The sequence below is a fragment of the Paroedura picta genome, chromosome 9, assembly GCF_049243985.1.
Source record: "Paroedura picta isolate Pp20150507F chromosome 9, Ppicta_v3.0, whole genome shotgun sequence".
NCBI classification, from domain to species: domain Eukaryota; kingdom Metazoa; phylum Chordata; class Lepidosauria; order Squamata; family Gekkonidae; genus Paroedura; species Paroedura picta.
The window spans coordinates 36548866-36575885 of NC_135377.1; the positions used below are offsets into that span (position 1 = coordinate 36548866).

The 27020-nt window shown below is 43.6% G+C and overlaps 1 protein-coding gene across 1 annotated transcript; it reads left to right on the forward strand.

The window, feature by feature from the left end:
* Positions 1 to 1877: 1877 nt before the first annotated feature.
* On the forward strand, positions 1878 to 21068 carry LOC143844757 (epidermal retinol dehydrogenase 2-like). The gene is made up of 7 exons (XM_077352359.1): positions 1878 to 2183; positions 2523 to 2874; positions 6913 to 7044; positions 8688 to 8787; positions 10926 to 11070; positions 11339 to 11461; positions 17500 to 21068. Exons 2-7 carry the CDS (start codon positions 2548 to 2550, stop codon positions 17606 to 17608), a joined length of 936 nt encoding a protein of 311 aa, XP_077208474.1. The 5' UTR covers positions 1878 to 2183; positions 2523 to 2547; the 3' UTR covers positions 17609 to 21068.
* Positions 21069 to 27020: the final 5952 nt, after the last annotated feature.

A 27020-nucleotide genomic window follows, 5' to 3' on the forward strand; every position in this document is an offset into this window, starting at 1 on the left:
GTGGTGGCAGCAGCGCAGCACAGAGGCTGTGCCGATGCGGGAGCGCCTTGCGGCAGCGGGTGAGTCCGCAGGACGTTCCCAGCTGTGGGTCCCGGTGGTGAGTTTCAGGCGTCGGGTGGGCATGTTGGATGGGGCGCCGCTCCAGCACAGGGCTCAGCCGGCCGCTCGTGGCAGCTTGGGCCAGCGGGCGAGCTCAGCTGTGTGCTGGCGGGGCGGGTGGCGGGCACGGCAATGGGAGGGCGTCTGGCGGCGGCGGTTTGCACAACGGGCCACTTCCGGCTGTGCGGGCCGGCAGCGAGCCATTGCATGTGGAGCCGGCGCCACGGGCACAGCAGCTGAGCCCTCGTTGTGAGGCAGGGCGGGGCACCTCCCGATTGGTCAGTCCGGCGGCAAGGGACCAATTGCGAGGCGCACTGTGCGCGCCTCACAATTGGTCCCTTGCCACCGGACTGACAATCGGAGGGGCCAACTGGCAGGCGCTTTGCGCCTGCCGATTGGGCCCTCCGATTGTCAGTCGGGGGGAAGGGGCCTATCGGCACCCTTTTCTCATCCCGGACAGGGCCCACCGATGGAGCCCTTACTGCTTTATTTTATCCGCTCCGCGAGGAGCAGTTAAGGATAATAAAATAACACGATAACATTTCTAACTTCTGAAATGTTGTCCTCCTGCCATTTCATCCAGTTTGTCATCCACTTGCTGGTGATTTTCAACTCTTTTGGTGGTAGTTACTTCAGTTATATCTCAGCAGCTTCCCGTTGTTATTGCTTTGCCTCATTCCGCAGGGCTTGCAAAAGGGAGCTCTTCCGCCAGGCATTTGGTTGAGACCAGGCACAACCAACAGCGACTGAAGAGCCTCTGCTCCCCTCCCTCTTAGAACTCCACCAGAGTGCTCTGGACCTCTTTGTACTGTTTACTGTATCATTGTTTACACTGTTTATTGTTACAATAAACAGTATAAACAATGTTATTAATATTATTGTTATTAATATTATTGTATGGTTATTCAGGTGTTATATTATTCATATGTTATTCATATGTTCCATGTAAACCGCCCTGAGCCTCCAGGGAGGGTGGTATATAAATTTAAATAAATACATACATACATACATACATACATACATACATACATACATACATACATACATACATACATACATACATACATACATACATTTTATTCTGTACTAGGTTTTAGAGTTGAATTTCCTAACAGCAGTTGGAAATTTCTCACACCCATGCTGAAAAACCTGACTGGACTTTGGTTTGATTTTGTTTTGAATCACTCTCTTTTCTTAACGTCTTACCTCTTATTATGTGCATTTAAACTGGGCCTGATGGATTTATTCTCTCATTAATAGCAAGAATGATGCCCAAAAACCCATGCTGGATTACATTCTGTCTTCTGACCTCCTGTTTCATTCCGTAGTACCATAGGAGGGCATCACCACTGAGAAGGCCTTATCTGATTAGCACTTGCCAAATCTCAGGTAGAAACATCCACAGAGGCCCTGTCCTCTCACACTGGCTTTAGTGAATGTTGGTGCAGGCAGTCCTTATCATATCCTGAGTCCAGATCAGGATGCATGTGCATAAGACTGCAAAGAAGGAGCTGTGCTAGTCTGTTCAGTCAAATGAAAAAGAAGTTCAGAGGCACCTTAAAGACACAGTTAAATATCAGCCCCTGCCAGTCGCAGGGCACCTCTTCAGGGCCCACTTCATCAAGGACAGCAGCCAACGATGGGGCAAGTATTTCTGGCCACAACTGGTGCCTCAGAATCCTAGAGCAGCCTGGGAGGGAATACAAATGTAATTCTATGCAACTTCAAAATCTTGCAGTTTCATTTTGAATATCTGCAAGAGCAGACCTGCAAACCGGCTCACGGCGGTTTCCAATGGAGCTTTCATGAGATGTTCATTTCTCTCGCCCTCTTTTCCACTCTTTGTTCTCATTGCAAGGAGAAAACTCGACTTCAGACCCTTCCCCCGCCCAGACTTTTCGTTTTAGCCACAAGAAAGGCATCGCGTCGGGGAGCGCCCTCGCCCGCCCTGCCCTCTGACGGGCCACCCCGCTGCTTCGGCCTGGGCGTCGGGAGGGGCGGGGAGACGGAGCGCTTTTAATCCGGGAACCCGAGTCGCTCTCCCTGCTCTCCCCGGGAGCCGTCGAAGAGGAGCGGCACGCGCGGTGAGTGAGGAGCGCCGCCGCATCCAGGCCAGCCGAGCAGGAGAGAGACGCGCCCGCCGGGCCGGGCCGGGCGCGCTGAGCGGCTAAGGCACCTGTCGCCCTGTGGGTGGGACGAAGGGAAGAATGGCGCGCGGGGCAGCGGAGGCCACACTGTTCTCTAGTCTAGCTAAATGTATTGTTTTTGAAGAACGGCCTAGAAACGTCAAGGGAAACATCTGGAATGAGATTTTCAGTCCACTTCTGGGGGGGGGGGGGCAGAGCAGCGCTGAGAGTGAAGGGAGGTGTTCCACAGGCGGTTTCCAGGTATGCCTGTGAACTAACAGCATTTGTCCTTTTCAGGGGGGCAGATCCCTTCAGTCGAATCATGACCACCATACGCGCTGTCTTCGAGGCCCTCCGATGTATAGTTTTGTTCATCTATTACTACTTGGAGGGCCTCATCATGAACTTCTGTTGCTCTCCTAAGAATGTTGCTGGGGAAATAGTACTTATTACAGGATCCGCAAATGGAATTGGAAAACAGATGGCTTTAAATTTTGCCCAGCTTGGTGCCATTCTGGTCCTCTGGGATATTGATGAAGAAGGTAACAAGGAGACAGCTGCACTTGCCGAAAGGAAGGGAGCTTTAGCCGTCTATACCTACAAGTGTGACTGCGGCAAACGGGAAGAAGTTTATGCAGTAGCAGATCAGGTAAGAAATACACGGGCATTGGATTATGAATTAAATCAGCCTTGTGCAATGATAATCATTGCATCAAGTAATGAATTAGAATTATGAAAATATCCGGATGGCCCAAAGCAGAATATTCAGGATAGAATTAGGAGTGGGATTTACTTAATACTTATTCAGTTTTCCATTTCAAAGTTGTAAAAGCAGATAAATATACCAAAACAAAAACAAAACCTGTAGCAATAGTACCAATCAGACACAAGTAGAATATACAGATCAGTCAATGAAGCCTCAATCAACTGGATGCCAAATGGAAAAGTCATTTTTAGTAACCATTTCATAAATCCAGGAGAAAAGTGACTTTTTAACTTCTTGGGCAGGATGCCCTTGATAAGGTTTTTTGCTGGCATTTCGGTTGGCATCTGGGTTCCTAATGGGAATAGATCAGGCCATGAAAAGCTCTGGAATTTACCTAACATCTTGAATGTGCCATAGAAGCAAAGAGTATCTAATTTAACCAACACAGAACATGTTCTATATGAATAACCTCCTCGCACTCGCTAGGAAAATGGCAGTTGCATTCAGCACTAACTATATTGTTTGATTAAGGCGGGATTTTACGGAAATGTCCATTAGTGTAGGTAGGTCAGAGAATATAACTGCACCAAGAAATGAATCAATTCCATGCACCACATATAATTTGTACTCTTTAATGACAATACAAGCCTGTACCCAGGAGCACCCAAGGCTCTTCCTCTGATGTCACTCATTCCAGAACACAGGTATCCCTCCAGCACATCACTTGCATCTTATCTTGTCTGGATTCTACTTGATCAAAGCTTCCAGGCGTTGGCTTGGCACAGAAATCCCTGTTCCCAGTTGCTTTGTTAATGAAATACAGAACTGGTTTCATCTTCACATTGGTAACATCGAAGTACGAAGCTAGAGATGGTCTCACTCAGCAGCTTATTACATCTGTTAGGCCAGCTGTTCCACCGGGCTGTGCCATATCTCATACAATAAGTACCAGGTAAATGATGCAGTGATAACTTTTTGAACCCTGCAGAATGACAACAACAACAAAAATCCTTTCAAAAGTATTATTTCAAAAGATGTAGAGAGATCAGATAAATTCAGCTGGGATGTACAACTGTAGTTCATATCCCTGCATGTTTCAAATCCTACATCTTCATAGGAAACCATGCTGCTTGGTCATCATTGCGACAGTTTCCCATTCATTTGCCTTAGTGTATTATGAAATGCGAGAATACCCATGTCTTCTGTACTATAGAATACTACTATAGAACACTACCAGTATGTCAAACAACGAAACAGCTAATATAAGGCAAAAACTTCATAATGTGCAGTTTCATACATTATGCAGGGTGAAACTGTCAAGCCAATAGATTAATTCTTTTCTTGATAGGAATACAAACCTCTGTGTGCTCATGTATGCATATAGTTGTAGTATCAAGCAAACTACAGTAGAAAGCAAGTGATCACAGTAACATTTTTTTCAGCTGCCATAATAACAAAACTGACTACTAGATGTCTACGCAGGCCTACCCTTGTGCTTGATCCGGAAACTTCAGCTGATGTAGAATGCAGCTGCTAGGGTCCTCACTGGTACGTCTTAGAGTGCCCATATCCAGTCTGTGCTGAGGCAGCTGCACTGGTTACCAGTTACTTTCCAGATCTGGTTCAAGGTTTTGGTTTTGACATTTAAGGCCTTACGTGGTCTAGGCCCAGCATATATGAGTGACCGCCTGTCGCCCTACGCCCCCTGCAGGACATTACATTCTGTGGGTGCTAATTTATTGGTCATCCCTGGCCCCATGGAGGTATACCTGGCCTGGACCAGGGCCAGGGGCTTTTTGGTCCTGGCCCCAACCTTGTGAAACGAAAGAGGCTATGGGAGCTGTGGGCCCTGCAGGAACTTCCATCTTTCCACAGGGCCTGTAAAATGGAGCTCTTTCGCCAGGTTGTTGGTTGAGGCCGGGCAGCAAGGGAAATCAGAGCCCCCCCTTATAGAATCGGAGTAGTGAAATATGTAATACTCTGCTGGTCTCTGCTGAGAAGAACAGTGGCATATAAATGAAATAAATAAAATATTTCAGGCAATTTAGTTTGGAAGGATGATATTAATGGGGCAATTCAAATTTTGGATAGGTCATCAAATTAGACTTTTATTAAGTTAAATGCTTATGCAATTAGTATGTGCTTAGTACTTTTTGAACACTATGGAGTGTTCCACACTATACTTTTTCTCGACACCAAGTGATTTCTATTCAGAAATGAATTTTTTTTTATTTTCTCCTTCTTACTGAATAAGCACCTAAACTGAGTGTCTTGAAGACATGTCAGTTAATCCGTTTCCCTTCCTTTTTACTTACATGCGTAAGGAGAGTAAATGTTTTCAGACTTTGGCTAACTTCAATGAACTGTTTTACATTTGAAAGTGCAGAATCTGTTAAGTGATTTTTTTAACTTTAGTTCCCCATCATTTTATTATGAAAAGTCATTGTGTAGGCATTCTTGTCAATGCTTATTAAAAAACAATTTCAAAATAGATAATACCAATAGGGAACCTATAAGGACTTGTGGTGGTTACCGTATATACTTGCATATAAGCCGAGTTTTTCAGCCCCTTTTTTAAGCTGAAAAAATCCCCCTTGGCTTATATGTGAGTATTTTTTTTAAAGCTGCCAGAAAGTAGGGTGGGGGTGGGAGTCAAGTATACTTACCTGAAGAACAGAAGCAGGAACAAAGCAGCAAGCCCGGGAAGGACAGTGGGAGGGGAGGGAAGAGCAGTCTCTGCCTCACTGCTTTAACAAGGCTAGCACTTGTTGTAGGAAGCTCTGCATAAAGATCTGAAGCCTCTGTCTCAGAGGGAGAGCAGAGAGCAGAAAGAGGAAAGAAATGAAAAGTGGAGGAAACAGAAGGAGCACAGGATTTGATATAAAAAGGCAAGAGGGGTCAGAGGGAAAGAGGGAGGAGGAGGGTGGGAAGAAAAGGGGGAAAAAAGTTCCTGCCCAACAAAGGAGGGGAGGGGAGGGGAGGGGGAAAAGCCACTATCCAAACACCACCCTTGACTTATATGCTAGTCAATAAGGTTTTCAAGCATTTTGTGATGAAATTAGGTGCCTCGGCTTATATGCGGGTCAGCTTATATGCGAGTATATACAGCAATCTCCTCCTGCTTCCCTTTTCTTCCTGGAAGCTCCCATAGCCTCTTCCATGATATCTTCTTTTGTTATCACCTTTTAAAATCTGGTCCACCTCCCATTTCCAGCTTTATTATTTATCTTTTCCAGTGAGTATTGTCTTCTTATGATAAATTCAAAATGCAATAGCCTCAGTTTGTATCTCATTTTTGATGCTAAAGACAGAAGCACCGCCAGATCAGCAGCATGGAATAGAGTCCAACCCTGATTTAACACGTATTTCATCTGACCAGCGAACTCATTCCTTGCCTATATCCAGACATGTTCTTGAGGGTTTCCCACCTGAGGTAATCCTCAGACTAGGAATCTAAATACCAATTATCATAACTTTTCCAAGACCGTGATGGAACTTTAAGAGGGCAAATTGGAAAAGTAACAGAGAATATCTGAATAGGTGTCTTGGATGGGTCCCTCCAACACACAACTACTGCCAATTCTTTGGAGCTTTTATAGCTATGCCAAATAGCTAATTCCTGGAGGATATCAGAAAGAATATATTCCAAGCAGGAGGGATCAGAGCAAGAGGCTGTATCAAAATTTCCTCAACAGCAAAGACCCAGAAGTAGGAGATGAATTACTCCATGAACTTGATGCTACACATAAACAAAAATGGACTGAAGCAACTGCAAATATTGATATCAGACATTCCAGGAGGAAAGCCTGAAGCTTGTTGAAAAAAACTTGGTGCAAGCCAACCTGTCCTCCAAGGAAATCCAGAGGTAACATTAAACAAGGTAGCTGCCTGAGTGGTTCCCAAAGCGTTAAGCATATTTTGAATAAAATTAAATCTCAGAAATCTTAAAAGAACACAATTTTTACATTTTTTTTGTTTTAGGTTAAAAAAGAAGTTGGAGATGTTAATATTCTGATCAACAATGCAAGTATTTGGAGCGGAAAAGATTTTCTTGATATTCCAGACTGTAAAATAGAAGAAACTTTAGACGTGAACTTCAAGGCACATTTCTGGGTAATTATTTTCTTTTTATAAACAACCATGAAACCACTTTGAATTCTTATTCAAAACTAATAATTAATTATTAGAATCTGGCTACTTTTTAGAAATGTAGGAATATTTAGTATTAACTATTGAACACATAGGAAGTCTGTATCTTCACTGGTTTATATAATTTATTTCGTTTATGGCAAAATTCTGTCATGAAAATTGGATTTGCATCACGAACACTTGGTTCAAACAGCATAAATGTTACCTATACACTTGGACATCAACAAATGGACTGCACAGGAACCAAATAGGCTATATCTTATCTAGCTGATGATGGTCCAGTTCATCCTTGCTGTCAAAACATATTCAGGTGCTGACTGCAGTTCAGATCATGAACTGTTACTGGCTAATGTCAAAACAAAACTCCACAACATCAAGAGAACATCAGGGTTAAGGAAGTTCAATGTAAGTAAAATTCTGCTCACATAAGCAGTGGAAGTGAAAAATTGATTTGAACTATTGGATGCAACAGAGAAGATGCCTGACTATGGCAGGAAATTCGATCAACTGTTGTTGAAATACCAGTTACATACCACGTATAAATCCAGAAAAACAATAAAAATGGCTATAAGAATAGCTGAATGTAGAAAAGCAGCAAAAACTGCAAGCAAAAGGGAGGAAGCAAGAAAATTAAATGCAGATTTTCAAAGGGCAGCAAGAATAGACTGAAAAGCTTACTGGAATCAGAAATGCAAGCAATTAGAAGATTACAAAATGGGATACACAATAAATGCTTTCACACAAGTAAAGAGGCTCTGAATGCCACTTGCTGCTTGCAAAAGCATTATCAAAGAAACAAGGGAAGGAACTGACTTATCCACAGAGCATCAAGCACAGGTGGTGGGAATATACAAAAGAAGCCAAGGAGGAAGTCAAATGAGTCTTGAGACAATTGCCAAACAACACGGGCCTAGACACTGACATCATACCCATGGAGCAGCTGAGATGTGTACCAATCAAAATCATTACAGCTTTGTGCCAGAAAAATCTGGAAAACTAATAACTGGCCACAGAAGTGGAAACAATCTGTGCTCATCCCATTACCAAAAAAGGATGACTCAAAAAACTGTTCCAGTTACCATACAATAGCCCTACATTGGTAATCTCATTTAAGCTGTTTCTTTGCATATTCCTTTATTTAATGTAATTATGTTGCTTTTCTTCCCTGGAGACCTAAAGAGGCCAGCTTGGTGCAGTGGTTAGGAGTGCAGACTTCTAATCTGGTGAGCCAGGTTTGATTCCCCACTCCCCCACATGCAGCCAGCTGGGTGACCTTGGGCTCGCCACGGAGCTGATAAAGCTGTTCTGATCGAGCAGTAATATCAGGGCTCTCTCATCCTCACCCACCTCACTGGGTGTCTGTTGTGGGGAGAGGAAAGGGAAGGCGACTGTAAGCTGCTTTGAGACTCCTTCGGGTAGAGAAAAGCGGAATATATGAACCAACTCTTGTTCTAATGATCCTAATCAGGTATGTCAGTATCCCTGCCTGCAATGTTGGAATAATTTCTCTGTCATTTTATACGGTATCCCATTATATTTTTGTAGCAACATCAGATTTAATTATTTTTAATGTGCCTAATAGTATGGCTTTTATATCTATGCCACAGATTTGCAAAGCCTTCCTGCCATCTATGATTGCTTGCAACCACGGACATTTGGTTAGTATTGCGAGTGGAGCAGGACTACTTGGGGAAAAGAAACTCTCAGGTCTGTGTACTGTGAATCTACTTATTGTACATGCAGTTGAATAGAAACTACTTATGTTCTGTTTGGATATAAACAAATATCAGCCCATGAAAAACGAAAGTGTGCCACCTTATGTGAGTACTTGTCAGTAGAAGGATCATATCCAGGTAAAATGTATCTATGTAGTTAAAGGCTGTTCTGATCTGCAACATCCATTCTGATCTGCAACTAGGCTGAGAGAGAGTGAGTAGTCTAAGGTCACCCACACCAGGATGAGTCACACAAATTGCATGGAAGCAAATTTGAATTTTTGCTTCTGGCCCTGGCCCTAACGAGTCCTCTCTTTAAGCCAGGTGGGACAGCAACATGGGTGGACTTGGAAGCTAGAATAGCCATGTAGAGGGCCCTCCTTGGGTTTTAGTCACAAAAAACAAAGTTTAAAGGCTGGCAATATTTATTTGGTTACTTAGCAGTCCCTATGATGGCCATTGAGCTTTCGGAAGCCATTCATTGTTTAAAGATAAAAATCCTATTTCTTTTATCTGGGGAATTTTAACACAGAGAAGCATTATTGAGATCTTGGTGGGCAAAGTGGACTCAAGTGCTTTTTTGACTTGTTGAATGTTAAAATCAATAGTAGCAATAGCACAATATCCAAAAGGTAATTAACAGAACACCTGTATTGCTCAAAGCAACTTTCCTTCACTTTGAGTGATATACCAGCACTTTTACTTCTTGGAAACAAATGACAGACCCTGGAATTTGTTGGGGGTAGAGTAACTGAAGGTAAATTGTAGCTAGTGCAATCAGTCAATCAATTTTCAATGTTCCCCATCTAAGAAGAGAAAGTGAAGTTCCCCCACAAGCTTCAGAGTCATTTCTCCCCTTCCCTGAAAAGAGGATACATGAGGAAGACCCAGCACTGCAAGCTGGGGAGTTAATTTTTACTGATTAATGTTTTGTGTATGTGGGGGGAGGGGTTCTTCTCACCTAGAGCTGCTACCACCTCTGAGTGGACTGCCCCTTCTGAATCACATCTGGGGAAAAGAAGACTGCTTCTGTCTCAGTTTGAGGTGGAAGAAAAAAAAGGGGGGAGGAAGGGGGAGGACACAGTTCAAGCAAGTGCTTGGAGGGGGCATGGTGACAAACTTAAATGAACTTCATGTCCTATAACCATTGGCCCAATTTTAGTGAAATTCCTGGCTGGCCAGCTAACTGGGATAAGGAGTTTTCATTATTCTAAAACTAGTGTTGTAGTTTCCACAATTATTTCAAAGGGCACCCCCCCCCCTCACCCAGACCTAGTCTTGTTTTTCCCATTAATCCTCTTGGCTTCCTCCCTCCTAAAGCTCTCACTGCCCTGAGTCCAGAGGAAACAAGACTGGGATAAAGTGAGGGTTGCTTTCTCTTCTAAATCTTAACCCACCTTTCTTCCCCAATGGGAACTCAAGGGGCTCACAACTTTCTCATTTTATCCATTTTATTCTCACAAGAGCCCTAAGATATAGGTTTAAATCCGTGACTAAAGGAGGTTGGGGGTCCCATCCTTGGCTTTTTCCCAGGATTCCAGAGGATATACCTGCCTGCATTGGTGTGGCATGAGCCACAGAGAGCAGCCATGGCACTTCAGAGCCTGCCTTTTCCTCTGCCTCCTGCTTGGCAAATTTCCTTACCAAGCCACATGCCCCCCACATGGTCATTTTTATTAGCGTGTCCAGTATTTCTGCTGAAAACATCTGGCAACTCGATCTCCCACATGCATGCATACAGATAGACTAGGGCTGCCATTTTACAAATCGCAGGAGGGCTAGAGATGGGGAACTTGGGTGCTGTGACATTGAGTGCATCACAGTGTCATTTCTTGGGGAAATTTGCATGTGATGCATGATTGCTCTAGGTATTGCTGGAAAATTTATGGTTCTACTATAGAATTTTTGAAGATTCCTTGAGCTTCTCTCCCTCACTTCTGGGTTTTTCCTCAAATGACATAGCAGTACACAAGACAATTAGGATTTTAATTGAATGGTCCTTTGCACACCCACGTGCACATGCAGGCACACATACACACACACAAACACCCAGAGCTTTAAAAACTTACTGACTTCAATTTTTTATAATTGCCCTCTTATGATTTTTATATCTCTCCCTTAATCTCTCAGATTATGCTGCAAGCAAAGCTGCGGTAATTGGATTTTTGGAATCAGTTGCTTTTGAATTGCAGGCTGCAGGAAAGAAAGGCATCAAAACTACTATTGTCTATCCATATTATATGCATACACGTCTGTCTGTTGATGTAAAAACAATGTGAGTGTTGGATCTTGATTAACAATTCATTTATAGAAATTTGTAATTCAATACACTTATTGACAAGTCTGTGTGTGAGGGCCCAGAGCTACTTTATAGATGTCCACTGGGATTTTGACTTTTTGAATATGAAAAATGGAAAACTGCCTATATGTTCAGAAGAGGTTAGTAATGCCTCTATGGGAAAGGGAGAGTCCAGAAGTAATTCAGTTCTTTCACTTCAGGCAAAAATGTTCAGACTTGTCTAATCAGCAATTTTCCCCTTCAGATGGCCCGGTCTTCTTCCAGTCTTGGATGTAGAGTATGTTGGCAAGACGATTGTGGATGGTATTCGGAAGGACAAATTTTATTTGTTTCTATTGCCAAGTATATCACTTCGTGCTCTAAAAGTGTAAGTCTATGACTTTTCTCACATTTCCTCCTCTCTGTGAATTGTGTTTCTTCAACAGGTGGTGGTGGGGAACTATTGGTCTAAAAATCAAGCTTCGATATTTATTTTAATATTTGTTATTTGAAAATATTCCCAGGATCCTGGGATTCCCTTCCTTCTTACCTTCAACTAATCAAATGAAATATCTGTAAGCCTCTCTAACCCCCTCCCCTACTTCTGTACTCAGGCAAAAAAAAATGTTTCTTTTGAACACCTAAATGGTCTGGGACCTTCATACCTGTGTGACCACCTTCTACCCTATGCCCCGCAGAGAAATCTAAGATCAAGCATGCAGCACCTAGAAAGGATGCTGAGTGTGAGTGCCCTGCATAGTTCAGGGGGTCAGACTAGATGACCCAGGAGGTACCTTCCAACTCTATTATTCTATGAGTCTATGAACCCCAGAGTTAAATTGGCCTCAACCAGAGTCAGGGCCTTCTATGCCCTGACACTGGCTTGGTGGAATGCTCTTCCAAGTGAGATCAGGACCCTGGGGGACTTAAAAGCAAGAGTTTTTCCACCACCTAACATCATTAATACTGGTCTCCCTACACATACAACATCTACACACCACCCAGTTTAGACATTATAACACTTGTTCCCCTTCCCTCCTTTCGGAAAGAAAGGTTTTAATGTCAACTAATTTTAATGTTTTACTTTTTGTTTATATTTCATGTTGTGATTCACCTTGTTTTCTCGGGGAAGGATAGCATAGACATTCTAAAAATCAAATAAATATATGAAATAATAAACACAAGCCTCTGGCCATCTAACTGAAACTGGAACGTATCCCCATATCTTCCTTGTGCTCTACTGGTTTCCTGTGCTATGTTTTCCCTGACATGGTCTATGAATACTTCTCCTCTACAAAACCTTCCTTATTGGTGTTTGCATCTCTGCCTGCTTTTGAAATACTGTTAGGCTTGGTTCCAATTTCTATTCTTCTGAATTATTTGCTGGCTGGATTTTTGGACCCTCCCTGCCTTGGGAGCTGAATCCTTTCTGAACTTCAGATAGCCCTGTGTGATTGTTTGGAATATTTAATACAGATAGTTGGAGATTATCCAGGGATGTTTTATGATTTTTGATTGCTTGAGTTCATTGATTCTGTAGATCAGTTCTGTGTATTATTCCCTGTAGTCAACTTTGTTATTTTACATAGTACTCCTTCCAAGCTTTTCAAGAGACCTTGTCCTTTTGTCAGTGTATTCCTTTATACTTTAAACATGTTGTTTCCAAGAATAAACATTTAAACAGGATGTAAATCTATGTCAATAGCTACTTTGGTAGAAGAGTTAAGAGGTAGCAGAAGTAATAAACTTTTTTCCATATACTCAGGCTAGTTTTGCATGAACTTGGGCTAAGGTTGGAGAATGGGCAATGGGCAGTGTTTAGTGTTTATGTGTCACACAATAATACATAGTTATGGCTGCCAGCCTGCAAGTGGGGCTTGGAGCTCTTCCAGTATTACAGTTGATTTCCAGACTAGAGAGAGCAGTTCCCCTGGAGAGAATGGCTGCTTTATAGGATGGCCTCAATGGCATTACAACCTGACCCTTCCCAGGGTCCTCTCTCAAATCTCCAGGGATTTTCTAGTCCTAACAGGTCAGAAAAACATTTATCTTCTTTTTAGAACAAAACAGATGTATTCAACTGGAACATCTGACAACTTTAATTACATGCAGGTGTGTTCAGCTGTATGCACTACCAACCCCTGCCTCGGGTGTTCTGAGGAAAGTAGGAGGAAGTTTATATAAATTTGTGTAAAACAGATTATCACTGGATCAGTTATGCTAGTTTAATGGTTCTGTAGGAGTTCACATGAATTTAGTGTTATATAATTTATTTTTCTAGTAATGCACATTTATCCGCAATCAGTAATGTGAGCACTCCAAGGGAAAGCTTATTTCTGGTTTATCTGTTCTAAAATGCAAAATAATTTTAACACTGGCCTTTTCATATTCTTTGATATGTGTATTTTCTCTCTGTATTCCAAAAAAATCATCCTTACATGATAACAGAATATGTACTCGTAGCCTGATTTTCTAAGTGCTTGGGGTTTGTGTATAATCAATGTGACAATTGGAACTTATTTCATAAGTACAATTATTTTATCAGAATTGCATGAACATTGTCTTCCAAATTCAGCTCCCTTTTCACAGAGATGTTTTCATCTGCTTTCTTAAAGCTTTGTTGATTTATACTTCTGTAACACACGTAGTCGTGATGTTCTGGAAATACATTCATTCTACCTTTAAGCATATGTCAATGTTTGCATCTCTCTAACAGCCAAAGACCAAATTTCCTATATTTCCCATGGTGAGGGGAAGAATGTAATACACCCTTTCCCTCCTGCCTGCACAGGTATCAGAATCAATGATGGACCCTCATGCTGCTGGAGTAAAACAAAGATATCTGAGAATACAATCTTGGCTGTCTTGTGTAATATGTAATTTTGCCGTAAGGGTATATCATTGGTGAAAATACAGAAACAGTCATGTATTACAAAGTGTTAATAGTAAGGATTAAGTTGAGTTAATACACTTGAGAATATTTTAAGCAGTAAAATGATTTTTCGTGTCTCAAAATTATTATCAGGCATCCAAATCAACTGCAGTTAAATTACAGCTGGAGAACAGCTGATATTTAAATTCGTCTAGCAAAAACAAAATCATATGACTAATGCTTTTTGTTTCCTCATTTATCCTAAACTGTGGTTGAATTACAAATATATATCATTGTGGAGTTTTTACCCTGGCTCCCCTTTGGCTACCAGGGATATAAAAGAATAGTGAGACGCCTTGCCCAGCATATACTTTACCTTGTCAAGCAGAAAGTTATTTAAAAACTAGGTGTACAGCCTGAATGTTAATAAAGAATGTTATATTCAGGAAAAAAAAATTAAGTCAGAGTAGTTCAGCAGTGGAATAGGCTGCCTAAGGAGGTGGTGAGCTCCCCCTCACTGGCAGTCTTCAAGCAAAGGTTGGATACACACTTTTTTGGGTGCTTTAGGATGCTTCTGGCTGATCCTGCATTGAGCAGGGGGTTGGACTAGATGGCCTGTATGGCCCCTTCCAACTCTATGATTCTATGATTCTATATTCTGTGAAACATGTCAAGGTGTCTTGGCCACCTTATAAGTCATCTTCTAAGAACAATCTGAGAGGAAGATGGAAATAATTCTACTAGATTTGCTTGCACACTCAAAGGCCTTTGATACAACCAACTATAGTACCCTACTGAGTTACCTCTCATCATTGTGGAACTAAAGGGTACTGTATTACAGTTCAGGTCCTGTCAATGGAGCTGGTCTCAGAAGGAAATGCTGGGGGATTTCCTGTTCTACCCCATGGCCATTGACATAGGGTGCTACGGTGTTCCATCTTATCCCCCATGCTATTGACTGTCTATATGAAGACACTAGGAGCGGTCATCAGGAGAAATGGGCTGCAATGCCACCATTATGTCAATGATACCCAGATCTACCTTTCTTTTCCACCTAATCCCAAGGATGCTGTTAATGTTCTGAACTGGTGTTTGAAGACAGTAATTGACCACATGATAGTAGAAAACTGAGGCCCATTCCGCACCAGGACCAATGTTTCCAATTGGTTCCTGCAAGTGGAAACGCTATTTTTAAAAGTGCTATTCGGCGTTATGCATACCTGCCTTTGTGAAATCCAGTAGCGTTTCAATCGTTTCCCACAGGTTTCCGGTCTCGCCAAAAATCCCTAGAAAGGAAGCGATTTTTCTTTTTTGCTTTGTCCCGCCTCTGGCCTTCAATCAAACGAGCAGCCAACGGGCGGCCATTATCATGCTCCTGAAAAACCCCTTTCCCTTTAAGCACAGTTTTTTAAAAAAAAAGAAAAACACATGTTGCAATGAATATGCCTTCATTCCTTGATTCCTTGATTCCTCCTAACGTAGAGACCCATCTAGCTGGCAGCTGGTGTGTGAGCTGCCAATTCATCGTTACCACGCTCCCCCAAGTGAAAAAAAATCCCCCCCCCGTGTACCTGTGCGATTTTTGGCCGAAAATAAAGGGAACTTGCAAAAGACCTGTGTTGTGCTTGGTGACTTGAAGGGAGCTTTAAAGCAGCTCTGTGGAGGGACTGTAGCCGGAGAAGCCTCGCTGGGTGAATGAAGGCTCGCCGGTTCGTTGCTTTTTGCTCACTCCAGAAAAAAAAAATGGCGATCGCTTCACCGGAAGTTTGGAGGAGAGAGCCAGGGGGAGGGACTTTGCTGGAACCGCAACAATGGGAACGCACAGGTCTTTTTTGCTAGTGTTGCAGATTGTTTGCAAGAGTGTAGCGCTTTTCGGAGGGTGAATCCACTTTTCTGGATTCCCCTTTAAGCACTACAATGAATCACTTTTTGCGGATCGGTTTCAGGAGTGTGGGAGATTGTTTGTGACATCGTGCATAACTGCAAATTAGTAGCATTTACAATTTGGAAGCCTTTTGCAACATTGAGGTCGTGCGGAATGGACCTGAAAGTTACTCCTGACAAGACTTAATCCTGTTTAATAGAAAGGCAAACAGGAACTTGAATCTCCCCCAGCCGGGATGGAGTATACTCTCCTTGAAAAGACAAGTCTACACCTTGGGAGTGCTGGCACAGCTGTCCATTTAGAAAACCAGGAGGCACTTTGGATGGGAGTTGGCATCCATTCCTGGGACAGTCAGATCTAGCCATGTTGATCAATACCTTAGTTATATCTAGACTATATTATTGCAGTGTTTTCTACTTGGCACTACTCTTGAAGAATATTCAGAAGTTGTAGCTAGTAGCTATGGCTAGACAGCTGGTCAGGGACAACTATGGGGAACACATATTCCCAGTACTGCAACAATTACACTGACTACTGATCTGCTCCCAAGTCCAATTCAAGGTGCTGGCTTTGTCTTTTAAAATCCTGCATGCCCTGGAATAGGGTGTCTGAAGGACCATATGTTTCTGCCAGGAATTGAGATTGTGGGGAGATTGTGGATTGTAAGCTAAACATGAGCAGGCAGTGTGATGCAGCGGTAAAAGGGCTAATGCCATTTTGGGCTGTATCAACAGGGGCATCACATCAAAATCACCAGATGTCATAGGCCCATTATATACGGCACTGGTCAGACCACACCTGGAGTACTGTGTGCAGTTCTGGAGGCCTCACTTCAAGAAGGACATAGATAAAATTGAAAGGGTACAGAGGAGAGCGACGAGGATGATCTGGGGCCAAGGGACCAAGCCCTATGAAGATAGGTTGAGGGACTTGGGAATGTTCAGCCTGGAGAAAAGGAGGTTGAGAGGGGACATGATAGCCCTCTTTAAGTATTTGAAAGGTTGTCATTTGGAGGAGGGCAGGATGCTGTTTCCATTGACTGCGCGGGAAAGGGTTTAAACTACAAGTACAATGATATAGGCTAGATATCAGGAAAAACATTTTCACAGTCAGAGTAGTTCAGCAGTGGAATAGGCTGCCTAAGGAGGTGGTGAGCTCCCCCTCACTGGCAGTCTTCAAGCAAAGGTTGGATACACACTTTTCTTGGATGCTTTAGGATGCTTTGGGCTGATCCTGCATTGAGCAAGGGGTTGGACTAGATGGCCTGTATGACCCCTTCCAACTCTGTGATTCTGACATGCCTTCACGACTGGCCCACCAATGAAAGGCACTCATTTGGCAAGAAAGGGCTGACCAGAAATATAGATCTGCATGGATCAAATACATTTGTTCTCAGGTATAGCACCTGATTACAGAAGTCAGGAGGCTTCCACTTTGGCATGGTTCTAGAGGCATTGTAAAAAAAAAAAGCTTCCTTGTTTAATGAGGCTTCTGAGGACATTTGAATGGAACTGATATGATGTTTGTGCAGATGTGGGATATTTTAATATTTTAATAGGTATAGTTTGCATCAGTGTTTGTACGTGGCCCTGAGCTACCATCTAACAGTGGAATAGGCGGAGTATAAATATTTAAATATATTAAATGCTGCTTTGTTTTTACTCTTCAGATTGCTTCCTAGAAAAGCACTTTTCCTTCTTGCACAGTATTCTGGAATCTATGAAAACATGGCTGACTACAAAGGTCACAGCACCAAGGAAGGGAACAAAAACGATTGATATCGAGCCAGCCTGGTATGAAAGTCTCAGTGTATCAGACCCAGGTTTGAATCCTCTCTCTGCCATAGAAGCTTGGTGAATGACTTTGGGACAATCTTACACTCTGGGCTTTTCTGCACACGATAAATATAATGAAATGCTTACCTAATGTAGTTGTTATATTCTAGCTGCTCTGCATGACGTCGCTCACATCCAGTATCTGGGCAGTAACCAGCTGGCTACATCCTCCATTTTAAAGCACGAGTTGGGGAATCGCATAAAGTGGATTCACCAACCTAGCACAAGTTACCAAAGAGCAACCATCAGGCAACCAGCAAAGGGAAGGTATGGAAGCTCAAACGTGCTAGAGTCGCCTGCCTGGTCCTGCCCTCACACCCGCCTCCCTCTCCCTTGTTCCTTGGGAAAGGAATTTCTTTTTTAAAATGGCTAACTTACTGGAGCAATGAATAGCCGGACATGCGTGCAGGTGATGTAACACAAAGTTTTTGTGAAAGTTTTTTTTTGAAAGTTTTTTTTGCCCAAAAAACTCATGAACAATATTAAATTTTAGATGTATTAAAGGACTTGTGATCCCATAAGGGGTGGCATTAAAAAAAGCACTATGCATCTATAATTCCATGCATAGGCATTGCAATGGAGAAGTATGCTTTTAAAAAAATTGTACTTTGCCATTCAGCTGGCATAATGCTATTTCTACTGATATACAGAAATGCCCTCTCAGTCATCTTTAACCACTCCTGCAGTTAAATAAAGCCCTAAGGTCTATTGGGGAGGAGTTAGGGTGGGCTCTGTCCATGATAAAAACTCAGAGGGGCGAATCAGGAGCCGCTTTGCGGCTCCTGATTCGCCCCTCCAAGTGCCACTCAAGGGCCATTCGGCCAATGGGGAGGCACGCAAAGCACCTTCCAATTGGCCCCTCACCAGGACAGACCAAAATTCCATTCACCCAGCCCAGTCTGGCTGCCAGTCTGCTCCTGACCACCGCAGGGAGAGGAGGTCAGTAGAGCTGCCAAGGGGGATGAGAACAGAGGCTGTGTTTGGTGTAGTGGTTAGGAGTGCGGACTTCTAATCTGGCATGCCAGGTTTGATTCTGTCCTCCCGTACATGCAACCAGCTGGGTGACCTTGGGCTCGCCACAGCACTGATAAAACTGTTCTGACCGATCAGTGATATCAGCGCTCTCTCAGCCTCACCCACCCCACAGGGTGTCTGTTGTGGGGAGGGGAATGGGAAGGCGACTGTAAGCCGCTTTGAGCCTCCTTCGGGTAGGGAAAAGCGGCATATAAGAACCAACTTCTTCTTCTTCTTCTTTTTGCCCCAAGGCTGTCCTAACTGTCAAGTCCAGCTGCAAATTGCCTCAGAACCCTGACAGAGCTGGCAGGAGGCTGCAGAGTGCTCCCCCTCCCCCCTTCAGGCCTGCTGCGAAGGAACCTCTGACAGGCCCTGACTGAGGGGAGGGAGGCATTTTCCTTCAGATAGCAACGCAGGGGAGCCTGAGGGCCTTCCTTTTGAGGGGGGGACTTTCCCCTTCTGCCAAACAGTTGTCTGACCAGGAGGCCACAGAAAAGCCCCTTCTCACTTAAAACACTGCTCTGGTCGGGGGTTAGACACAGCCAAGCCATATGCCTTTCTTCTTTGCAACTCTCTGCAGATTTGAAGTCACTGCACAGCATTATTCTGCAGAAGAAATTGGCTCTTTTATCTCCTGTTTCATCTGCACAACAACCCTGTGCAGTAAGCCTCAAGTCTTTCAATTCAACAACAACCTGTGTGGGAGGCCTTAAATGTTTCTTTTCTACCACAACCCTGCCCAAAGTAGCCCTTTCTGCCTGGGGAGCTGATCTTTATACTCTGCAAGTGAGCTGTAATTCCAGGAGCTCTCCAGGCCACACCTGTAGGTTGGCTAATATTTCCCCTGGGTTGGAAATATTCCTGGAGGTTTGGAGGTGGGACTTCAAAATCGTACAACGCCTCATTTTTGCCTGCAGTTGTGAGGGAGTGGTGCAGGGGTGTCCCTCCTGGCCTTTGGGTTATGGCCAGCCCTTACCAGCAACTGTTTGTATTCTGGGGCTCAGACAGGTAGACTAGCATCAGTCCTGTGAGTCTGGAAAGTGCAGGAAGATCTAAATAAATATTTACAGCCTGAAACTGTAAATAGAGAACAAGTAAATGTCTGGAGACATATGGTAACTGAAATGACTTATTGGCCTGGCAAATAACCTTGGCCTTGCAAATAAAAAAACACTATTAAAAACCTTACTAAGGTCAAGATTGCTGTGCACAGAGAGCCTTCCTCTTAGGGTTGCAAGCTTCCCTGTGAGGCTCGCTACCCCACCTCCCTGCAGAGGAGAGGAATGGGAAGGCGACTGTAAGCCGCTTTGAGCCTCCTTCGGGTAGGGGAAAGCGGCATATAAGAACCAACTTTTCTTCTTCTCATATGGAGTCTGCTATAGGGAGAGAAAAGGAAGACGATTGGAAAATGCTTTGAGACACCTGAGGCCTGCTGGGTCACTGCAGCCCAGTCCCAGTTCTCTCAGATCTCTCACAACCCCACATACCTCACAGGTTTACTATTGTGGAGAGATGAATGGAAAAGGTGTTTGTAAACCGCTTTGAGATTCCTTTGGGTAGTAAGCAATAGGGTACAAAAATCCATTCTTCTAAGGAGCAACCATGAAAGAAGCATGTGGGCACATAACATTTTACCAACAGTGAAAACATGGGAGAAGAAGGAACAGGGTGGACACCTGTGTACTGTGACTACCCCATGTGTATTAGGGCAGAGGGGCATTTCGGTGAAAGTGGCCTAATTCACACAAGAAGGGAAATGATGCAGAACTGGGAGGAATTGGTTGCAATATAATCTTCCCCTAAGAGTCTCCGGTCTGATTTTCCCTTCACATATCTGAGGACATGGCTTTGGAAAGCTCATCTGTAACCACTATGCCAAAATTCCCAAGAGTCAGTCCTCTCCCACACTCAATGAACATTCCACACCACAGGTTCTTGACACCCATATCTCCACACCCATGGCCTCATTTGCCACCATACCACCACAACCTCCCACACAACACACACATTCAACTCCATGCCCTTACAGACTGGACAACTCCTCCCCTTCCTCTTCCCACTGCCAAGCTCTAGCGCCCGTTGTATTCTTGGATACAACGGGCTTTGCCCCTAGTTGTGATGATAAAACATAAAAGGTGAGCATAACTTTATAAACTGCTTTGAACCCTAATGTGAGGCTTAAACATCAAAACTCCATAAATAATGCATCCTAGGCTATGAGAGTCTTGTGACTTCTTGGTCAGTAATGTCATTGATTGTGGCAGGGGGGGGTAAGTTTTAAATATTAATTTGTAACCTGTTTTCTTTGTATTTCACTTGTTGTATAAACAATTAATTGTTCTACACATGTCGATAATCCCTACTAAAGAAAGTAAAAGCTCCCTTGTTATATTTGTCTTTATTTCATTGTGAAGTATTGTTCATTTCATATCTAGTAAAAGAACTGAATGGTCAAGCAACTTACAGCTTAAACATGATATCTCAGTGCCAGCACAATCCCACAGTACCCTCTGCCATTGTACCACAGACACTTTTGCCTGCTCTGTGGAAGGAAAAAATGTGAAAGGAAAGTCTCTCATCCCGGCAGGGGCAAAGCGATTGTACCTGAGAGAATGGCAACTTTGCAGAGTTTCCTCCATCACCATGTGGGATGGTGCTGATGTCCCCATGAGTGGCATACAGGAATGTAGCCAACTAGTACATAATGATGCAACCATATTCTCCTCCCCAAGATGCTGCTCATCTATAGAACATCAAAGGATGGAACAGCCCCCTTTACTACACAGAGCACTAGAGTGTGATTGGAAGGAATGATCTGACAATTATAAGAGTACATTGAAAAATTAGGGTGGGGTCAGTAGGTGAGACAAAGAAAACCAATAGAAACATTATATAGAAGAAGGCAGCTCAAAGTCTGCTTCCAGAAAAAAGATTGGGGTGAAAGTTGTCTCAAATTTTTATTATAAGTACATATGAAGGGAATTGGAAAAAAATAATATTAATCTTTCCTAAAATGTCTATTCAAATGTATTTAAATGATTGATTTCCCTTTGGAGAAAGAAATCACCCTGCATTTTATGATTTTGCCTTGCTCGAATTCCCACCATGCTGGGCTGGCCAATTTGTCTCTTCTTCTACCAAATCTAACCTTAAAGTAAGTTGGAAGAAAGTGATTTTTGCAACTGCATTCATGTTGGACTAACCTCTGGCTCTTAGCAAATTGACCAGGTTAGCAAAGGTCAATTGAACCCCAATGAAGATAGGAAACATAATTTCCTTCAAGACCACAGCCTTTCCAATAACTGTTATCTCTATCTTCTCATAGTGCAGTTTCAATTTATTCACAATTAGCCATTTAATTACACTAGTCATGCAAGATTTATATATATATATATATATATATAAGAGAGAGAGAGAGAGAGAGAGAGATGGGTGTTGTTAACATACTGATGAAACCCAATTTCCAATTCCCAAATCATCCAAACTATTTTACAGAGAGGTTAAATAGCATGGAGGACAGGAATTGTGCCCTGAGAAACCCCACATGACAAATCCCACATTGATGACAGTCGGTCTCTGATGGCAACCTGAAGCTGGGAATGAGAAGCTCCTATCCCATGCTTGAAAACCCACGTTTCTGTAGCCATTTGTTTTTCCAAAGAAGATAATAATACATCTATGAAATCTAAATAAAAACTCGACAAAATCAAAATGAAGGGACCCAGGAGATCCCTTCCAACTCTATTATTCTATGATGTTTGTGTTTTGTATTTTGAAAAAATAGGCTTTGTAGAAGATGCAGAAGAAAGTTATGAACCCTACACATGCATGGCACACACAAAACAAGTGTTCCTTTTTACACCCAGTTTATATAGGGAAGAATCTAATGGCAGGGATGAGAGCTGTTGATTCAGAGACTTACTACCAATCAGAGTCCACAAGACTGAATAAATAAGTTTCTTTGCGCACAGAACTACAGGGCTGTGGAGAGAGAGAGTCTATTATTTTAGTGCAATATCTCAGTGTTGATTTTTTGAACAGCTTTGTTCTCTGGGATCTTTTCAAGTTCTTCTTATGTTCAAAGCATGTCTTCTTATACACACATACACCTTTTCATATATTATTTGGCATTAGAAATGACACCAACTTGTGTTTAATGCATCATCACAAATCTTTGTCAATATTGATTATGATGTCAAAATCTTTACTTTCAAGAGCATGTTTGGTCTAAAAGTCTCTGGAAGGGGATGAGCACCCTCTAGTGAAAAAGGATTGACATTAAAGCAGATAGGAAGAATTAACAAGGCACAATGCCAAGGGAAGCCCAAAAAGGCAACTACTATGAAGCACAATAGGGCTAGTCCTCCCCTGTGTTTTAGTAAGAACTTCCCATCACAATGCTCCAGTAATGGCCCTTTTCTCTGTACATTTTTAGTAGTCCGTGTGTCTGTCCTTCACATTCTGTTTGGCTTTCTTCTCACCTAGGCAAGAGCTCTGCTTTTCACTGGGGCCGTTTCTCCCCACGTACCCCTGAGGAGAAATGGTCCCATCAAAAAGCAGAGCATAGGTAATATATATTACTGGCTCATATTCATGGTGAAATGTGATAACTGTGATATTTTGTTCAGATACTGACTGGCAATCACTGAAGAAGACACTGAAAGTGTGGTAAGCAAACCTGGGACCCCGATCACCCTGTTCTGCTTGCTCATATCTGGAATTTATGGATACTGATACATTGAAAATTAAAAATATATATTCATTTAATAAGAAAAGACTATTACATTTGTGCCATTTTGATTTTGATTTTTGACTTCTAAGTGTCAAATGCAGCATGTAGTGTTCAAAACGTTTACAAAATTTAAAGTATTTAAAACTATATCTTTTTTCTTTACACTACTTATTGCTGGATTCATCCTACAGATTACTCTGTGGATAACAGTGTAATAATATAGACAATTGTTGTTGAACTTGGACTTCAACTTTCGAAGAAACAGAGTTTACTTTAAGGTTATGCAAACAGAAACAGGCTTGATTCCCACTGAGAAGCCCCTTTAGGTCTCCAGGGAAGAAAAGCAACATAATTACATTAAAATTGGGGTAGTCAACCTGTGGTCCTCCTGATATTCATGGACTGCAAATCCCATGAGCCCTTAAACATCTGGAGGACCACAGATTGACTACCCCTGCATTAAATAAAGAAATATGTAAAGAAACAGCTTAAATGAGATTACCAATAGCAGAGAGGAAGCTCACCTTGTGTCCCTGAGTGATCCATTCTTCTTCTTCTTTATTTATTGGATTTATATCCTGCCGCTCTCGGAGACCAGCTTGCAGCGGGTTACAAAAAACAATCCAGCCAATAAAACCCCATAAAATACCCATTAAAACCCCAAGAAATTACAGTTACAAAAACCCAAGATGGCAAAACAACTCTCCAAACAGGAAGGTCCTTACGAAGGTGGCATGGGGGAAACCAAACTGCACCAAGCTGTCTGGTGCAAAGTCCCAAGGGGGACCCATACCCTTTGTTCTAGCACTGACCCCGACCATAAACCCTCTTTCAGATGCATCAAAAATTATCATTCACTTCTGTAAATTTGGGTCTATTATTGGAGGGAGGGCAAATTCTCTGGCGTGACAATTTGAATTCTCCTGCCTCTCTCCGCACTTTTGGGTGTCATAAACCATTATATCGTTCAGCTTTCTCTGTCTGAGAAACCAGTTGGATGCACAATGCACACTGGTTCCCTTTCTGCAGGACTCCAGAAGGCAGTGCTGTTCTTTCCCTCACAGTATTTCCACAGGACTCTGTGTTATCTCACATGGCATTCCATTTTTAATATGCATTATCAAAGTGAGTATTCCCCTGCTGTTCCACAGTTACATGAAAATATTGGAAAGTTCACCCGTGTTTGTATGAGACATCAACAGAATGTCACCCGAAGAAGTCACGGCTGATAACCAGATCTATTTATCCTTTTCTTCTAAACCAGGAGTGGCTGCCTTTTTCAGATGCCTTGTGTCAGTAATATGATGCATGAATGCTAACTAGCAGTGCTTCACCCATGCTCTCCCACTCTCTATATTGGACAAAGAGATGTCCCTATCCAAAGAATAAATAGAAATAAATCTCACATTAATTAAAACCAGGTTCAGATTTTTTCTGCTTTAATATATTAAGCTTCTTTCACATCTCCTTGATCTCTAATGTGTCTCTTTCCAGTTTCAAAATTTTGATTTCCTTTAGTAATTATTTCGTGGTAGTTTTTGGTTTTGATCTTCTGCTCTTCGTTAATGTGTCAGGATATTATCCATCTTCTCTTTCATCTTCTTTTTAAGGTAGCATTATAGCTTATCAGTCTTCCCCTTGCATACACTTTACTTGCTCACAATACATCCTTATATCATGATAGGAGCTAATTTTCTGCCCCCAAGCATTTCTCCCTAGGGCAGTCTGCACTTACTTTCTTTATTCCATTGTCAATCCTGTTGAATTCAGATTGCTTTGAACTCGGGTCTTCCTCTCTCCCCCCCTTCCCCATTGAAACAGGAAAGTCTTCTGCACGTACAAGGGCATTGTAAGCGGAGAAAGGGGCGGGGCAAGTCCACGATAAAAACTAAGAGGGGCCAATCGGGAGCCACTTGCCCCGTCGTGGACTGCAGGGTGAGAGGGCCAGGAGAAGACGCTTCACTGCTGGTAAAGGAGCAGGGCCACCACGTCTTTGACACGGCGGCCCTGCTCCTTGCCCGCCGCCAAAGCCGGGACCTGGGCCGGGGGTGGCCGAAAGGCACCCCTTGCGACTGAGCTGACGACTTGGAAAGCGTGCAGTGCCTCACGAGCCGCGTTCCCCCCACACCGCCATTACAAGGTTGACCGCCGCTCCCACAGCCAGCCGCCCACCATGGGCTGCCTGGTGGAGGTGGCAAGGGGGTGGAGCCGGCGATTGGGGGGAACTTGCGGCTCTACCGAGTGGCCTCGTCAGCCTGGGAGCAGCCCGGGGCTGGGAGCCTTCGCCCACAGCAAAGGAACAGTCCCGCCGCGTCACTGATGCACTGGACCTGTCCTTTGCCACCCACGAAGCCCGCCAGCCAGCTGGAAGCTGCCCGCCCGAGCCAGCACCATGATGAGCCCGAGGAGCCCCGCCCAGCAAGCACGCTACATACAAAGTAAGACGATGCATGGCCTACCCAACCATTTGCACCTTGGGAGGGCCTGCACCCCCCCGCCCCCCCCCCACACCGCTCTTCTGCTGGCTGCCCCCCAGCCACCCCCGCAATCCACCACTGCTCTGCCACCACTTCCTCACCCCCCCAGGCGGCGAGCCACCCACGCACCCACCCACCCACCACAGCTTCCGCTGCCCCACACACACAAGTGGCCCCTGCACTCCCCCCACTCCGCCACAGATTCCCCGACCCGACACACCCACCCACCCACTGCCCTCTTCCCCCAGCCACCCACCCACAGGTCGTCCCCGCGATCCGCCACCCCTTCCCCCACCCCAATCACCCACGCACCCACCCCTCTCTACCCCATGCTCTTTCCCCGCCAGCCCACTCCCAATTCGCCCCCCGTCGCAACTCACCCCCAACCCCCCTCGGGCCATTCACACACACCCCTCCTTCCCCCCGTCCCATCCCATTCCACCTTCCTCCCTCCCTCCCTGCCTTCCTTCCTTCCTTCCTTCCTTCCTTCCTTCCTTCCTTCCTTCATTCCTTCCTTTCTTCCTGCCTTCCTCTGTTTCTCTCTCTCCTTTCTGCCTCTCTCTGTCTCCCTCTTTCTCTCCCTCTCAGTTTTCTTTCTTTCTTTCTTTCTTTCTTTCTTTCTTTCTTTCTTTCTTTCTTTCTTTCTTTCTTTCTTTCTTTCTTTCTTTCTTTCTCCTATCCATCCCTTCACTCACCCCTTGCCCTCCTTTCTCGCTCCCATCCCTCCTTCCCTCTTCTACCTTCCTTTCCTACATTCTTCCTCCCAATTCACTAGCACCCGCTGTATTTTTCCTACAGTGGGCTTAATTTCTAGTGATAAAATAAATAAATAATCACTTTCTGACTGGGATATAAGGACTCAGGGATCTCCATTCCTAATTGCATGCGACAAAGGGACCCTTGGCTCTCAAAAGTTTATACCCTGGAAATCTTATTGGTTTTTAAGGTGCTACTGGAAAACTTTGCTTTTTCTACTGGGACCAGCACAGCTACCCATCTGAAACTATGGACATACGGAGATATTGAATCAGACCATTACTCCACCAATGTCAGTCTTGTCTACTTAAACTGGCAATGTCAAAAGCAGATTTCTCACCTCACCTTTGAACTGGAGATGCTGGGGACTGAACTT

Bases quoted from the DNA above. Each gene is read 5' to 3' on its own strand.
- LOC143844757 (XM_077352359.1), top strand. From the start codon at position 2,548: ATGACCACCATACGCGCTGTCTTCGAGGCCCTCCGATGTATAGTTTTG. The intron at 8,788-10,925 runs GTCTGTGTACTG...TTAATCTCTCAG, and splicing joins TGGGGAAAAGAAACTCTCAG to ATTATGCTGCAAGCAAAGCT. The intron at 11,071-11,338 runs GTGAGTGTTGGA...TTTCCCCTTCAG, and splicing joins TCTGTTGATGTAAAAACAAT to ATGGCCCGGTCTTCTTCCAG.